At 42.0% G+C, this 18446-nt stretch overlaps 1 protein-coding gene across 1 annotated transcript in view; it reads right to left on the bottom strand.

The window, feature by feature from the left end:
• Positions 1 to 18446, bottom strand: part of LOC144682943 (protein diaphanous homolog 3-like) — a 786894-nt gene that overhangs the window by 250542 nt on the left and 517906 nt on the right. Inside the window, exon 22 of the mRNA XM_078545867.1 lies at positions 3054 to 3183. Within this exon, the coding sequence (XP_078401993.1) occupies positions 3054 to 3183 (130 nt within the window). The remainder of the gene's footprint in view (positions 1 to 3053; positions 3184 to 18446) is intronic.

The following is an 18446-nucleotide window of genomic DNA, read 5'->3' as shown; positions in this document are numbered from 1 at the left end:
TGACAAATTTATTAGAGTTCTTTGAGGATAGAACAAGCAGGGTGGATAAAGGAGAACCAATAGATGAGTGTATTCGGCTTTCCAAAAGGCATTTGATAAGGTGCCAGTAAAAGGTTACTACACAAGATAAGGGCTCATGGTGTTGGGGGTGATATATCAGCATGGATAGAGAATTTGCTAACTAACAGGAAACAGAGCCAGGATAAATGGGTCATTTTCAGGTTGGCAAACTGTAACTGGTAGAGTGCCACAGAGGTCAGTGTTGGGACTTCAACTATTAAGTGGGGACATACTTGCGTTGGAAACAGTTCAGAGAAGGTTCACTGGGCTGATTCCTGGATGAAGGGGCTGTCTTATGAAGAAAGATTGGGCAGGTTAGGCCTATACTAATTGGTGTTTAGAAGAATGAGAAGTGATCTTATTGTAACATTTAAGTTTCTGAGAGGGTTTGACAAGACAGGTGCTGAGATGATGTTTCTCCTTGTGAGGGAATCTAGAACTAGAGGACACAGTTTAAAAATAAGGGGTCTCCCATTTAAGACAGATGAGGAGGAATTTCTTCCCTCAGAGGGTTGTTAGTGCTTAGAATTCTCTTCCACAGAGAGCAGAGGAGGTTGGATCATTGAATATATTCAAGGCTGAGTTAGACAGATTTTTGATTGACAAGGGAGTCAAGAATTATAGGGGAAACAGGCAGGAAAGTGGAGTTAAGGCTACAATCAGATGTCATGGTTTTATTGAATTATGGTACAGGCTTGATGGGCCGAATAGTCTACTCCTGCTCCTATTTCTTATGATATGTTAGGCTGTTGCTTGTCCAGCCTTTGGAACAGTTCTTCCAATTTTGGCATAAGTCTCCAGGGGGTTGGTGAAGAAGGCTTTACAGGGTCCACTGGGCTCGATGTGCCTTTGTCATATCAGGTGCCTCAGTTGATGGTGGATGGTTTATCCAGTTTTATTCTTATTCAATATTTTCGTAGTGGTTTGATACAATTGAGTAGGGAATGTTTGATATAATTGGGGGAGGCAGTGACATAGTAGTGTTGTCACTGGACTAGTATTTCAGAGACCCGGGGTAATGCTCTGGGGACCCAGGTCTGAATCCCACCATGGCAGATGGTAAAATTTGAATTCAATAACAATCTGGAGTTAAAAGTCTGATGATGACCATGAAACCATTGCTGATTTTCATTTACTAATGACCTTTAGGGAAGGAAATCTTTTGTCCTTACCTGGTTTGAGCATTTAAGAGTCAACCACATTGCTGTGGGCAATAAATGCTGGCTGAGCCAGCAACGCCCACATCCCATGAACGAATCAAAAAAGAAGTAATTTCAAGGCCATTTCAGAGACTACTTAAGAGTCAACAATAATGCTGATGTTCACTGATGACATCCAGCTTTACCTCACTTGACTTCACTGTCTCTAAATTGTCAGACTGCTTATCAGAGTACTGGATGAGCAGAAATTCTCACCAATTAAATCTTAGGAAGATCAAAGCCATTGTCTTTTGGTTTCTACTACAAACTCCATTCCCTGGTCACCAACTCCACCCTTCTCTCCAGCAACTGTCTGTGGCTGAATCAGGCTGTTTGCAACGTTGATGTCATATTTGATCCCAAGATGAGTTTCTGATCACATATCCATGCCATCCTTAAGACCGCCTATTTCAATTCTGTAACATTGCCCAATACTGCCTCTGCCACAGTTCATCTGCTGTTAAAACCCTCAGCTACATCTTAGCTACCTCTAGATTTGACGATTGCAATACACTCATGACCAGTCTCCCACATTCTAACACCCAGAAGCTTAAGGCCTTCCAAAGCTCTGCAGCCCATGCAACTTGCACCAAGCGCTGTTCACCCTTTGCCCCCATCTTTGCTGATCTACATTGGCTTTCAGTTAAGCAGCACCTGAATTTTAAAATTCTCATCACTACTTTCAAATTCCTCCTTAACCTTGCCTATCTCTGTAACCTCCTCCAGCCCCACAACTCTCTGAGATAGCTGTGTTCCTCTAATTCTGACTTCCTAAACATCCCTGATTGTTATTGTCCTTCCATTTTTGGTTGTGCCTTTAGCTGACTTGGCTCTAAGCCTTGGAATTTATTCCCTAAAACTCGCTACAACCCTACCTCTCTTTCCTCCTTTAAGATTCTTCTTAAAACCTATCTCTTTGATCGAGCTTTAGGTCATCTGCATTAATACTTTCTTATGTGGCTCAGTGTCAAATTTTGTTTCCCAATGTTATTTTGAAGCATTTTGGGACATTTCCCACCACCCCCCTCCATCACAGACTTTCCGTTTTGTTCTTTTTCCCACTCTGCCCACTTTCACTGGCTTAAAACCTATTACATTTCTAACTTCTCCCAGTTTTGGTAAAAGGTCATTGAGCTGAAACATTAACTCTATTTCTCTCACCACAGATGCAGCCAGACCTGCTGAGCATTCTCAACATTTCCTATCTTTATTACATGTTGCTGTAGTTGTTGTACTTCAATGCTTAAGCAGAAGTTTATACAACAAACTGATATTGCATATGCTTTTGTGATCACAAAGTACATTCATCATTCCACTGGAAATGTACAGTAAAGTCCCGCCGTTCACAGGGGTTACGTTCCCACAATATCGTGCAAACGGTGAAATCACGAAGGGAGAACATGTTTTTGAATGGGATTCAATTAGATCTGTTTCAGCCATGTGAGGGCAGTACTGGACTCTCTAGCAAAAATGTGGTGCAGTACCTGTATACGACAGACAGGGGAGCCTCTGAGCAATATATCAGTGAAGATTTAAAATTGAATAGAGCCATTATTGTAGCCCTGGACGCTCCGTCATGGCTGTTGTCTCCCTGGGAAAAGGAGAGAGAGAAAAGGAACCACAGATAAGCCAGCATCGTTCACGCAATGGGCGATGCTATCTACAAAGTAAAAAGCCTGGGTAAATGAATTCGCAAACAAGGAAGTTGCAAATGGCGGGACTTTACTGTGTATTCCATCATCTAGTGGATGATAGTCTTTAAATGTTATTGGAATGTAAAATATAGACCTGTACCTTTGCTAGCTTTGTCCACATTTTGCAGATCATCTGAAAACTTTAAAACATCTGGATACTTTTCCTCACAAATTTGTGCTAGGAAATGTAGAAATGTGGTTTTTTGATCGGCTGACTTGGTATCGTTTAGCTGAGGAACATAAAAAAAAACATTCATTTAAATTTAAGAATGCTTCAATCAGGTGACATTTAATTTTCTTTCATAAATAATTTTCAACAACATTTTTATTTTTACATTCTTTACATATATTTGAGGAAGGCAGAAGGCAATACATAACGAAAGTCAGGCGAATTTTCAGGTCTCAATTTTAGATTTGCACAGCCTTCAGTTTTTCTCTCAGTGTTTGATTTTCTACTTCGAGGTCAGAACTACGGTCATACATTTTCATTTTCATGTACTCAGCAATTACAAAAATGAGTTTTAGGGTTACATTTTCTGTTGTTTTTCTGATTTTACAATACACATTTCTATGACAACAAACAATAATTCAACCAATATAAATACACAGATAATATTCTCTTTGTGTGATCATGTTTCCCATGTATATTATTAGGACTGACACTAGTCAAAAATTATTTTTGACAAATCTGCAATAATTAGGCATATATTCTGAAGCTATGGCACCAGCACCTAGAACAGGAGACTGGCTCTAAAAAGTAAATGCAACACACATTTCATTCAAGCACACATTTCATCCCAGTTTCTATGTTCATCTACCATGTCGTAACTATTGGATTCCAGAACTTTACAAACCTTTTCATCTGTCATGTAAAAATGAAGGAAGGCTTACATTTACATAGTGCATTATACAGCATGTCCCAGGGCAATTCTCAGTCAATTATGTACTTTTGAAGTGTAATCGCAGTTGTAATGGCAGTACCCATTTTCTTACATCAAGGTCCCATGAGCAATAAGAAAATGACCAGGTAATCTATTTTATGTGTTGAGTGGGGGATATATATTGGCTAAGACACAGGGAATTGTCTCCCCTTTTCATCTCTGAATACTGCATGGGACCTTTCACATCCACCAATAAGAACATTGAGTCCTTGGCTTAGTGCTGCACTGGAGGGTCAGCCAAGATTTTATGCTCAAGTCTCTGGAGTAGGACTTAAACCCACATTCTTTTCACTGAGAGGCAACGGTACTAGCACTGAGCCATGGCTGTCACTTAACCAACTGGAGTCTTTTAATAACTGAAGGAACGTAGATAAGCACATAACAGTTCATATGAAAAACAAACAAGTTCACCCCTCAAAAAATCACAAGAGCTAATAATTTTGCATTGTTTATCTTCCAGTTATGTCAACATGGGCATGCAGGCAGGATTCACAAATGCATAAATCAAAATATCAGGATTTATTTGCAAGAGACGAGACTCGGAGAGCAAGAGACGGCGAATTGTGTTATTAGGATAAATACAAATAGCAACAATGTGAAGGTTTAAGATATATATGCCCCTGAGACATCTTAACATGAAATCTAATTTTGCTAAAACATACATAATTCAGTGATAACCCTTGAATTGCAAAAAGTGAGACATCAAAATGTTATGATTTAAGTTTCTGTCTATAAATGTAGTGAATTAAGCTTTTTTTTTGCTCAATTCAGCTGCAGATTTCACGGTACCATAATTCAGTCATAAATTCAAATGTAGTTATGAAGTTTACTGTTTCACTCTAAATTACCAAACGGGAATTACAAACCTGTGCTTCAGTCAAAAAAAAAACACTGATGATCAGGGATATATAGCTGTTCACAAGCAAGAAAAAAATACAATTCCTATAATACACAGGCACAAATATGTAAACTTTATATATTTCTATTTTTGGTTCAATTTGAAAAGAGGTTAAACGGAGTTGCATTTTGGTGGGGGGGTGGTCAGGGTGGAAGGAGGCTGCTGAGCTGCTAGCACTGCCCGAGGGTTTAAATATTATTGGGGCATGCATTGTTTCTTGTGTACGTCCAGTATTTTTCTCAAGAGTTTTTCTTCAGAGGCCAGGAACATGTTTGAAGCCTATCTAGGATAAGCACATAGTCCTAGAATTCTAGATATTCAAAGTCTGGTGGAGGGGTGCTGCAGGGAGTGGTTAGGGGTAACTGGTTAGAACAATGGGTTTGAAAACTATCCTTTGACCCAGCCTCATATCCACTTAAAGTGCTCTGATCAAGTTTCCCATCTTTGTTATGTATAAGGTGTATCGCATACTCCAGTAGAAACTGATCCTTTGGCCCATGAAGACTGCACTGGTGATTTCCTCTGTATAAGCTCTTACTCTAGTCCCACTATTATCCTTAATCCCCATGCCCTTTAATAAATAGAATCATAGAATAGTTACAGCACAGGAAGCGGCCAATTGGTTTGTCACGTCTGTGCCAGCTCTCTGCAAGAGTGAATTAACTACATAACTCCTTTGTAAAAGTTTACTGACTCTGCTTAAACAACAGCTTATGCTCTGTAAAATTCTATTCACTTTCTGTGAAAAGATTTTTCTTTTAATTTCCCCTTTGATACTTTGTGATAAGCTTAAATTTGTAGGTCCTTTATATTGTGTCATAGCCCAATGGAACAAAATCATTCGCCAATGACCTTATAACATTTGGAATTTTTAAGATCTTTATCAGGTCACCCTTTAATCTTTTAACAAGTTTGGGTTAGCCTTAACTTAGTTCCTGGTGGGGTTAAAGCATAATACAAAAATGGTAGCAAATTATTCAAAGAGCCATTAAGCATAGCTTTGTGGGGTTGGAAAACATTTAATGAAAGTTTTTTTGGTCCTTCTCATGGGTGTATTGGATTACCTGGCACATCTAATACAGCAACATGGATGGTTTAAAGTGAACAGCTGTAAGGGAACCAGTTAAATTTTTGGGTTCATTTAAATTTTTGGACAGAGAAACTGGGAAGGTCCCCTTGTGATCATATGGTCCTCTCCGTCTGATTTGGTGTATTCCATCCATTCAGCTGAGCCAGCACAGCTAAGGGATGGAATAGAAAACTCTCCCCTTTATTGTGTCTACTGAATCTGAAATAAAGACATAATAGCGACAGTATAAACAATTAAATAATCTCCCACAATAACATTTCCACCTCACTTTCAGATGAAATGTTAACTGATAACTTGTTTGCTTGTTCAAGTGGATGTAAAAATCGCATTGCATTATTGGAAGAAAAGCAAGAAAATTTTCCTGCTCTCCTTGACATACTATCGTCCAACTTATTTTATGTGCTGAAGGAGATGAAAGAAATCAAGCAAAAGCTCTGGGACATTTTACTAAGCAATGGGGTATCCGATCTTTGGTGACAGATTTATCAAGTATGTATTTCTACAGGGTAAGAAATCTTAAACTGATTTCCAACCTTGTTTTGTTCATCCTACACAGTAATAGAAAGTTCTTCCCACAACCACAATAAATGGTGGTCCACTTTATATTTACAGACAGCAGGAATGGAATGTGAAATAGTGATTTCTTAAAACATATAGAATTAAGATAGGATGATCAGCAGGAATTTTAGATGTGGTTACATCAAGTGATAACATTTTGCTGTGTGCCCACATTAAAAAATTCAACTCCTATCAACTCATAGGTTGAATAGAAATATTTAATTAGCTTTTTCATGACCACATTTAGATCACATGCTGAAATTGTAAAGCTGTGAGGTGACTTTGTCTTTCATTCTCCCGCCATAAATGTAGCCATAAAAAAGTATTTCAGAATTTTGTTTCCTGACCAAACATCCTCTTCGGGGGAAGAATGAGAGGTGGATATGGTTGTGGCATATATTCTCACACAGCTGAATTTTAAAGCTTGTATTAACAAATTATATAGCTATAACAGATCTTAGGGTCTCTGCCCATATGTTTGTCGCACTCACCTTTATTTTCATCTTGCTGACCAGGCTCACTTCTTGATCCTATTCCCACTAAACTGCTGACCAACTAGAATCCCAATTTTAGACCATATCCTCTGTCCCTAATTTGTTTAGTGTTTTTTTTTGCTGATTTGTACTTTTTCTCTAATTTCTTGCTTTATTACTTTACTTTGCGTTCAGATGTCAGCTAGCAAGTCAATCAGACCTCCTCTAGACACATATTTTATTTCTTTACTTGTGCAATTACCACTCCCTTTGGCATTGCACCATTAAACCTTTTGTGATTTAATCTCTCCTACTCTCCATCCTTTCACGGACCCTCCTTTTTGTCGTTTTTCCCACCTTCCCCCTTTCATAAGCTCAAAACCTATTGCATTCTAACTTTTCTCAGTTCTGATGAAAGGTCACAGACCTGAAATGCTAACTTGAGTTTTTTCTCCACAGATGCCAGACCTGCTGAGTATTTCCTGCATTTTCTGTTTTTACTTATGAAACAAATTCAGGTTGCATTTAAGATCTTGACTCCCTTTCCCTGAACTTTGTGATTTCTCTTGGAATCCTACAAAAGCAGAGAGAAAGCGAATTTATTAAGAAATCTATTTTGACCTTTCTTAAAAAAAATTCTTTTATCTCTTTTGGGAACTCCCATTTGCATGATCCTGCTGCATAAAATGTGTACAACACTTCATCATGAGAAACTGTTGGACAATGGAGTCTATTTTGTTCAATCTCTACAGGATCCCAAATGGTGAAACATCTCAAGTTTATTTCTGGACTTTATCACTATTTTGCCCAGCAACAGTTTGCACCTGGATGAGGTAGGGCCTGTGAAGCTGGCCACATTATACTTTCGTCCTACTGGTTTATATGCCTACTGACCACTGTGAGGAAAGCATAGGACTTTCTAGACAGTGTAGATAGTTTTGATCAGCATTTAAGAGAAACAAAGTTGAGTGGCGTCTCTATTTCAATTCAACTGTGTTTTCAATTATCACCAGTGGCAAGTTAAGGGAAGAACAGCTGTAAGCACCTGAATAGGTTGGAAAGAAAGGCACTGGCTCTGACAGTCACAAACTGTTAAGACACCAGTAGAGCTTAAGAAATGGCACATCAAACACAGGAACGGCAGTCATTATGCTTTATCGTATGGAAGATATGGGTGACATATATGGGAAATTGCAAAAGGTTGAATAAATTCATTTCCTGTTTGTATAATTGGATGTGTTGTTAGATAAAGATATCATTGAGAAGGTTTTTGTGGGTGGTCTTTATTGTTGGATGTTGGTCAAGGGATGTGATGGGATGTCTCAGGTGGGTTTGATGGTGGAGAATGGTGGGTCAATTGTTGTCAGAGCAAGCAGTTTGATTTAAAACAGAATCTGAGAATGCTCTCTCTGACAGCCCGTCCAGAGCAGAATGCCTTCTCCCTGCCGCCTCCTCTTCCTAAGGTGGCCTCCGAGGTCCTGGAGGCAACAACTGTGCACTCATAATGGCAATGCTATGAAAGATGTAACAGACCACCACTACCTTTGAAATCTGCTCCAATGTGTATTGTATTGTTCCCCACAAATGGATTAAGACAGCAGGACCGCTGCTCGAGCATGTCAGTTTTCTATTTCATGATGACTGGTGCAGGGTGAATGCATTGTGGCTGCTGCCAGGATAGCGGGCATTCACCAACATTATGTTATTGGCATAATTGCACACCAAATGCACGTTAATAGAATGGTAGCCACTGAGGTTTGTATACCTCTCCTCATTATCATGGAGGACTGCAGAGTCACGTGTGTGAATTTAATGGCACCTTGTACCATTAGGAATTCTGGTATCCTGGCAAAATCATGTGCCCTTTCAGCCTGATTGTCTTGTCTTGTTCCTCCACAGAAACAATGTACTCTCCTCTTCTGTAGTAAATGGCCTCTGTGATCTCCCAGATGCTCCGATCTACAGCTAATTGGATATATGTTTGAGATATCTCCTGCTCCTGCCTGGCAGTACTTGGGACACATAAAAATTTAATGTCACTGTAATCTTTGCAGCTACTGGCAGTGCTATTCTCCCATGATTTGAGGCTCCTGGTTGGGTTGTAGGAGATGGCACAATTCTGCGACCATCTCCTTTTGAACCCGAATAACCTCAGGATCTGTGCTCCTGAGTGAAGAGAAGGAGAAGGACTGCTAAAAAAAACATGGGTGGGCAAGACTTTCTGTGGAGAGATTTCCATCTCCTCCCTCTTCAGAGCTTCCTCTCGCTGCAGTCTCTGTTCTTGTAGCCACAGTATTTATATGGCTGGTCCAGTTCAGTTTCTGATCAATGGAAACCTGGGATTTTCATAGTGGGGGATTCAAGGATTCAGTGAACCTAAGGGGAGACGGTTAGATTCTCTCGTGTTGAAGGTGGTCATTGCCTGACACTTGAGTGGCATTAATGTTACTTGGCACTTATCAGCCTGAAGTCTAGTTGCATAGGGATCCGGCCTGCTTCAGTATCTGAGTCATTGCGAATGGTGCTGAACATTGTGCAATCATTTGCGAACATCCCCACTTCTGACCTTATGATGGAGGGAAGGTCATTGATGAAATAGTTGAAAATGGTTGGGCCTGGGACATATCCTTTGGAACTCCTGCAGCAATGTACTGGATATGAGATGATTGACTTCCAACAATTACAACCATCTTCCTTTCTGCTAGGTATGACTCCAACCCATGGAGAGTTTTCCCCAATTCCCATCAACTTCAGCTTTGCCAGGGTTGTTTGATGCCACATTTGGTCAAATGCTGCCTTAATGTCAAGAGCATTCACTCTCACTTCACCTGGAGTTCAGCTCTTTTGTCCATGCTTGGATCAAGGCTGTAATGAGGTCAGGAGCTGAATGGCCTTTGCTGAACCGACATTGAGCATCAATGAGCATGTTATTGCTGAGTAAGTGCCACTTGATAACACTGTTGACGACACTTTCCATCACTTTGTTGTGGATGAGATGATAATCGGCCGGGTTGGATTTGTCCGGCTTTTTGTGACTGGATGTACCTGGGCAATTTTCTATATTGCTGGGTAGATGCCAATGTTGTAGCTATACTGGAACAGCCTGGCTAGGGGCGCAGGTAGTTCTGGGGCACAAGTCTTCAGTACTATTGCTGGAATGTTGTCAGGGCCCATAGTCTTTGCAACATCCAGTGCCTTTTACTGTTTCTTAATATCATATGGAGCAAATTGAATTTGCTGAAGACTGGCATCTGTGATGCTGGGGACCCCAGGAGAGGCCGAGATGGATCATCCACTCGGCATTTCTGGCTGAAGATGGCTGCAAATGCTTCAGTCCTGTCCTTTATAATGATGTGCTGGGCTCCCCCATCATCAAAGGATCATCTGTGGCCTTCAAGTCCTGGGGTGTGACTAAAAATCCAAAGCTTCTGGTTCAGAGGCAGGATATTACCCACTGCGCCACAATACCCCCTACAATAATGACAGAATCACAGAATTTTAACGGCACAGAAGGCAGCTATTCGGCCCATCACGTCTGCACTGGCTCTCCAATGAGCATTATGACGTAGTGCCATTGCCCTGCCTTTTCTCCATACCCTTGCACATTGTTTCTATTCAAATAATCATCTAATGCCCTCTTGAATGTCTCGATTGAACCTGCTTCCACCACACTTCCAGGCAGTGCATTCTAGGCCGAACCACTCGCTGTGCGAAAAAGTCTTTTCTCACATTATATTTGCTTCTTTTGCGAATCATTTTAAATCTGTGCCCTCTCATTCTTGATACTTTTACGAGTGGGAACAGCTTCTCCCTATCTACTTTGTCCAGCTCCCTTGTGATTTTAAACATCTCTATCAAATCTCCTTTTAGCCGCCTTCTCTCCAAGGAGAACAGTCCCAACCTCTCCAATCTATCTTTGTAACTGAAGGTTCTCATCCCTGGAACCATTCTTGTAAATGTCTTCTGCACTTTCTCCAATGTGTTCACATCCTTCCTATAATGTGGCACCCAGAATTATACACAGTACTCCAGCTGAGGTCTAACGAGTATCTTATATACATTCAGCATAACCTCCTTGCTCTTCTACTCTATGCCCCTATTAATAAAGCCCAGGATACTATATGCTTTATTAACTGCTCTCTCCACCTGTCCTGCCACCTTCAATGATCCATGCACACATACGCCCAGGTCTTTCTGCTTCTGCACCCCCTTCAAAATTTCAACCCTTATTTTATATTGTCGCTCCATGTTCTTCCTACCAAAATGCATCATCTCACACTTCTCTGCATTGAATTTCATCTGCCACCTATCCGCCCACTCCACCAACTTGTCTATATGTCCTTTTGAAGTTCCACACTGTTCTCCTCACAGCTTACAACACTCCCAAGCTTCTCATAGCATCCACAAACTTTGAAATTGTCCCCTGCACACCAAGATCCAGATAATTAAAATATATCAGGAAAAGCAATACTGACCCCTGGGCAACTCCACTACAAACCTTCCTCCAGCCCAAAAAAGATCCACTGACCATTACTCTGTGTTTCCTACTTTTCAGCCAATTTTGTATCCGCGTTGCTACTGTCCCTTTTATTCCATGAGCAATAATTTTCCTCACAAGTCTGCTGTGCGGCACTGTATCAAATGCCTTTTGAAAGTCCATGTGCACACATCAACAGCATTACCCGCATTGACCTTTTCTGTTGCCTCTTCAAAAAACTCCAGAAAGTTAGTTAAACACGATTTCCCCTTCAGAACTCGATGCTGGCTCTTCCTTATCAACCCATATTTTTCAATGTGACTACTAATTCTATCTTGAATAATTGTTTCTAGAATCTTGCCCACCACTGAAGTTAAACTGATTGGTCTGTAATTGCTGGGCTTATCCTTGCAACCTTTTTTGAACAAGGGCGTAATGTTGGCAATTCTCCAGTCCTCTGGCACCTTCCCTGAGTCCAGGGGAGACTGAAAAATTATGGCCAGTGCCCCTGCAATTTCTACTCTCACATCCTTCAATATCCTTGGCTGAATCTCATCCACTCCCGGTGCCTTGTCAACTTTAAGTACCGACAGTCTATTCAACACTTCCTCCTTATCAATTTTGAACCCTTCTAGTGACAGCATTTTCTTGTCTGTCACCATGGCCTGGGTAGCATCTACCTCCTTGGTAAAGACAGATGCAAAGTATTCATTTAACACCTCAGTCCTGGCCCCTTCGTTCATGCGTAATTCCCCTTCTAGGTCCCAAATTGGCGCTACTTCTCCTTTTATCATTTATATGCCTCTAGAAGACTTTGGCTGCCAGTCTTTGCTTCTCTAGTATGCTTTTTCACCTCCCCTCTGAACCTTCTGTATTCCTCTTGGTTCTCAATTGTATTTTCTACCTGACACCTGTCTTAAGCACACTTTTTCTTCATTTCTATCTCCTTTTTCATCCAGCGAGCTCTGGATTTGTTTGCCTTACCTTTCCCTTTCGATGGAATATACTTTGTGCCCGAACCAATTCTTTTTTGAAGGTAGCACATTGTTCACGTAGTTTTTCCTGCCAAGCTCTCGTTTCAGTCTAATGTAATACCCAATAATGTAAGCCCACTCACATTTGTCAGAAATATATCTTTGACTGTTCCATGTGAGCAGCGGCAGCAGCCACAAAGTAATGTCCCACAAATAGCAATGAATGAATGAACAAATTTAGTTTTTGAGGTTTCAGTTAGGAGAGAAATATTGGGCAGAATTCTGGGAAAATCCACATCTAATGGTGTCGTGACATGTTTGAATGCCCACCTGCCCCACCAGAAAAGCCTGATGAACCAAAAACTTTCTGATTCAGAAGAAAGAATAAATGTAAGTGCAGCAAAATCAAGTAGAAATTTGAGATTTTTTGATTAAAAGATCAGAACAGAACTGTTTTTTTAGAGAATCTAATATTGAGTGCATTTTCTGCAATATTTTCCATTAACTACATAGGTACAGATGATTGCACAGGCATTACATTGCCCATGGGCTTTAACTTCCTTGGAGTGGCAATCAGCGTCAGATTGCCACTCTGTGCCCACTTACCTATGTCAAATTCCTTCTGTGTCCATCTCGACCGACCTTCCAACTCAGGCTGGGCGAGATCCAGGCAGCGCAGTTGTCTCCGAAGCCTAGCACCATAGTCTAGAAGAGTCGAATTGAAAGAGAACACACCCCCTTCTTACAGCACTAGCTGCCATAAAGCAGGTAAGTTTAAAGGGCCCATTTATTTGACAGGCCAGGGAGAAGGTAAGTGCCTAAGGTAAGTGAAAAGGATTTGGGAGTGAGGGTGTTTGGATGTCGAGTGGGGATGCAGGGAAGGGGTGTTGAGCATCGTGGAGGGGTTGGCGGGGTGGAAAGAAGTTGGACATCGGCGGGGTGGGGTGGGGTTCTGACGTTGGGAGGGGTTGCAGTAGGCCATTCATTGGGGTGGAGTGGTTGGGCATTTGGGGATGCCAGGCATTCGGTGGGGCTGAGGGGGAGGGTCCAATATCCAGAAGGGGTGGGGGTGCCGGACATTGGGGAGGGCACAGGGTGGGTCGGACATCGGCGGGGGGCCGGGGTTTCTGGGGGGGGGGGGGGTGGGGGTGGGGAGGGGAAGTCCCATGAGATCGGCCTAGGCCTTTACAATAGTTGCCCAGAAGTTAGAAGAGGTTTTAATTCTGCTAACTTTTTCTGGGTAACTATTGGTATAACCCCGGCGGAAACATTCAAGGTTTGCAATTTAAGTCATATTTTACGATGGTTCCCAGCGTAGCGCAATCGTCCAGAGGAAGTTAGCATTTCTGGGCGATTGCCATGCAAACCCTTACCTGGGAACGTGCCTGAGGGATTCCCCAGGGCATCTTTGCGGTACCCCCCAATCCGACACTGGGGAGCATGGAAGTTACGGGTCCGCACCTTACAGCTTTGATTACTGGATGTTCTTTACCCATCTCATTTATATTTAAGCTCTGGGATTTGGAACAGCTGATCATGGAAACTGAAAGTTCTGTATTTTTAAACGGTTAGGTTTGGCTTTGATTGGAAGACAGTCACTAAATCATAAAAAGGAATACGAAGTCCGGGAAAACTGGTTAGTAAAATCACTTTGACCTTTAGATGGCTGAAGAACAGATTTTCATGTGACAATATTTACAGCTTTGGCAGTCAGTAACTTTGACATCCCTGCTCTCTCTGTTTACTATACCATTAGAATAGACGATTATAAAATGTAGGGCCCAATCTGACAAGAAATATTTCACTGTGTTCCTATGTCTTTTTGTTTCCGTATATGATTCAACCTGAACACCTATTTGATCAAGTAGTTTTAGCTTGTACACATTAGTACATCTGGGCCAAAATCCAGACTCTCCCTTCCGAACAGTACTGTGGGTGTTCCTACAACACATGGACTGCAACGGTTCAAGAAGGCAGCACACCACCACCTTATCAAGTGCAACCAAGGATGGGTAATAAATGCTCGCCTAGCTAGTGACGCTCACATCCCATGAACTAAGTTTAAAAAGTCTGACAATGTGTTGATATTCACTTCCAAAGGAATTACAGATATCTCACATATTGCCAGCAAGTGGTTTGCTGCAATTAAGGATACATTATTAAACGTGGGCATACTAACCGAACACAATAGTGAACAGAAATATTGATTTCAGTTCATAAGGAACTTGATCAGATGTTGGAATCAGCTATTTAGCTGTGGGCATTAGAGCTAGTAGGAAAATGCTTAAATTGTAGCCAAGTCCAATAGAAAATGTTGTTCATCTGGAAAATGTTTAGAGGAACAGGGGTGATTATCAAATTCCATGTGCCCATTTCTCATCTGAAAAATGGCATCGGTAGTTGAAAATCCCTTAAGGGGCAGGAAGGAGTGGGTACCTCAGTTGAACCACTGATAGTTACGAATGTAATTCACAGAGAGGCTACACGTCGATAAATAGCACGTTGTTTCATTTTAGGGATAAGGAAGTTTAAATATCGGGGTTCTACAGGAGTTTTGGGGTCCCGATTGCAAGTTTCAGGTTCAAATGGATGGACTGAGAGACATGCGCACTGCCTATTTCTACTAGGTGGTAAGCAGCCTCCCCAGGAATCCTTAAAGAGGCTGCCAAGGAATCAGCCCAGAAATATATTTGGGGAACATTTTTGTAGGGCTAGGAAGAACAGAAATGGCTTCAAAAAAAATACTGCAGACCACTGGTGGTCCATGTTCACCCACCTCCAGATCAAATCAGTCACCCAGACCTGACAAGCTATTTAGCTCACAGTGGAAGCCAGTTGATTTACTGCTATCCCAGAACCAGGGAACTAAGCGAGGTGACTATATGCTGAACTCAAATATGGTTTTGGCCCCTGATCCTGACCGCTGATCTTTTCACCGAGATTTTCGAAACTATAATCTTTTAATTTTAAAATCTTAAATTTTCTAACTTACTAGAAATAAATTGTCACATCAAGAAGCTTTGGAATGCTTTAAAAAAACAAACATTAAATCAACAATTATGATACATTAGTTGTGTTATCAACCTTAAAATTGTAACATTTAAAATAGAGTTCCTAATTATGTTGTTGACCCACTTTACATGTCATAATTCAAGTTAAATTAATAACAATTGAAGAAATGTGCAAAGCTATTATGAAAAACATAATGGGCTGGAATTTGCTGAAGAAAAAATTATATGAATGTGCATGTCAACCAGCAAGGGCAGAAAGGGGACCCGGAGGCAGTCAGCTTCACATAGAAGACCTGTCCAATCCAGCCCAGTCTGTGACTCCAGAGCAGAGCGGCCACGTTCTGAGAGAAATTAAAGTGTGACATCACAGGAAAACAGATAAGTGATTGTTTGGTGAATACTTTGCTTGTTTATCCTCAAAATTTGTGTAATTGAAGTAATTGTAAGGTTTTATTACCTGTAGGGAGGTTTACTAGTAGTAGTAAAGGTTATTGGGAGTAGCAGTGCTTATTAATTATAAACTAATTAAGAAAAATAAATAAATTAATATAATAAAGATGGCAGGGCAGATGATGTGTCACAACCGCAGAATGTGGGGATTCCAGGACACCTGCATGATCCAAAGGCAAACATGTCTCTTGGAAGTATCTGTGCACTCAGAGTCATTGAGTTGGAGGCTGGGCTTCAGACACTGTGGCACATCAGAGAGGGGAAAAGTTACCTGGAAAGTTTCCAAGAGGCAGTCACACCCCTTAGTTGATTTGGTCAGGGACAGAAGGGTATGACAGCAAGTGAGACACATTTGAGGACCTAGAAGATAGAAATGGAGGAGCCTCAGCCTTTGCAATTGTTCAACAGGTTCGAGGTGCTTGCAACCTATATAGATGAAAGTGGAAACTGCAGGGTGGATTAGCTAGGTCATTCAAGCAGGGGAGTAAACAGGAATGTAATGGTGGTGGGGGACAGTATAGTCAAGGGGATAGACACAGTACTTGGCAGCTGAAAGCAAGAGTTCAGAAGGCAGTGTTGCCTCCCTAGTGCCAGGGTTCAGAACATCTGCTCTGGGCTGGACAGAAACTTTCAATAGGAGGGGGAGGATCCAGTGGTTGCAGTCTACATAGGTACCAATGCCACAGATGGAATAGAGAAGAGGTTCTGCTCAGGGAGTATGAGCAGGTAGGGGCTAAATTAAAAAGTAGAACCTCAAAGGTTATAATCTCTTGATTATTACATGAGCCACAAACAAAATAGTGTTACATGAATAAAATTTGGGAGTTGAATGCGTGGCTCAAATATTGGTGTGGCGGAAATAAGTTTCAATTCAGGGGCAATGGCACCGGTACTGGGGAAAATGGGAGCTGCACCGTTGGGATGGTCTTCACCTGAACCATGCTGGGACCAGTGTTCTGGCAAGTCATACAGTAAAGTCCTGCCGTTTGCGGGGGTTACGTTCCCGCGAAACCTTGCAAAAAGCGAAATTGCAAGAACATGCTTTTGAATTTTTTTTTCTTCATCCAAGGGATGTGGGCTTCACTGGCTAGGCTAGCATTTATTGCCCATCCCTAATTGGCCTTGAGAAAGTGGTGGTGAGCTGCCTTCTTGAACCACTGCAGTCCATGTGGTGTAGATACACACACACTGCTGTTAGGGAGGGTCAGGAGGGAGTTCCAGGATTTTGACTCAGGGACAGTGAAGGTTACCAAGTCAGGATGGTGTGTGGCTTGGAGGGGAACTTCCAGGTAGTGGTGTTCCCATGTATCTGCTGCCCTTGTCCTTCTAGATGGTACTGATCGTGGGTTTGGAAGGTGCTGTCTAAGGAGCCTTGGTGTGTTCCCGCAGTGCATCATGTAGATGGTACGCATTGCTGCCACTGTGCATCGTGGGTGGAGGGAGTGAATGTTTGTGAATGGGGTGCCGATCAAGCGGGCTAAAAGCCAGGGACTGAAATGATTAGCCTCCAACGATCACAACCATGTCCCTTTTTGTGAGTTATGACTCCAACCACTGCAGAGTTTTCCCCCTGATTCCCATTGACTCCAGTTTTGCTCAGGCTCCTTGATACCAAATTCAACCAAATGCGGCCTTGATGACAAGGGCATTCACTCTCACCTGACCTCTGGAGTTTAGATCTTTTATCCATGTTTGAACCAAGGCTGGAATGAGATCAGGAGCTGAGTGGCCCTGGCGGAACCCAAAATGAGCTTCTGTGAGCAGGTTACTACTAAGCAAGTGCCAAATCATAGCACTGTTGATGATCCCTTACAGAACTTTACTGATGATCGAAGTGGACTTCGATAGGGTGGTAATTGGCCGGGTTGGGTTTGTCATGCTTTTTGTATACACGACATATCTGGGCAATTTTCCACATTGCTGGGTAGATGCCAATGTTGTGCTGGAACAGTCTGGCTAGGGGCACGGCAAGTTCTGGAGCACAAGTCTTCACTACTATTGCTGGAATTTTGTCAGGGCCCATCGTCTTTGCAGCATCCCAAACCTTCGGCCATGTGGAGTGAATTGAATCGGCTGAAGACCAGCATCTGTGATGCTGGGAGCCTCTGGAGGAGGCCGAGGTGGATCATCCGTTTGGCATTTCTGGCTGAAGATTGTAGCAAATGCTTTAGCCTTACCTTTTGCACTAATGTTCTGGGCTCCCCCATCATTGGGGATGGGGATATTTGTGGAGATGTTTAATTGTCTACCACCATTCACGATTGGATGTGGCAAGACTGTAGAGCTCAGATCTGATCCATTAGTTGTAGGATCGCTTAGCTCTGTCTACACTTGCTGCTTATGCTGTTTGGCACACAAGTAGTCCTGTGTTGTAGCTTCACACCTCATTTTTAGGTATGCCTGGTGCTGCTCCTGGCATGCCCTCCTGCACTCTTCACTGAACCAGGGTTGATCCCCTGTCTTGGTGGCAATGACTGGGGGAGGTGCCAAGCCATGAGGTTACAGATTATGGTCAAGTACAATTCTGCTGCTGCTGCTGGCCCACAGTGCCTCATGGTTGCCCAGTCTTGACTTGCTAGATCTGTTCAAAATGTATCCCATTTAGCATGGTGGTAGTGCCA

This window comes from Cetorhinus maximus, chromosome 7, assembly GCF_964194155.1.
Source record: "Cetorhinus maximus chromosome 7, sCetMax3.hap1.1, whole genome shotgun sequence".
Classification (NCBI taxonomy): Eukaryota; Metazoa; Chordata; class Chondrichthyes; order Lamniformes; family Cetorhinidae; genus Cetorhinus; species Cetorhinus maximus.
Note: the sequence above shows the minus strand (reverse complement) of the source record. Positions and strands in the feature narration are given on the sequence as shown.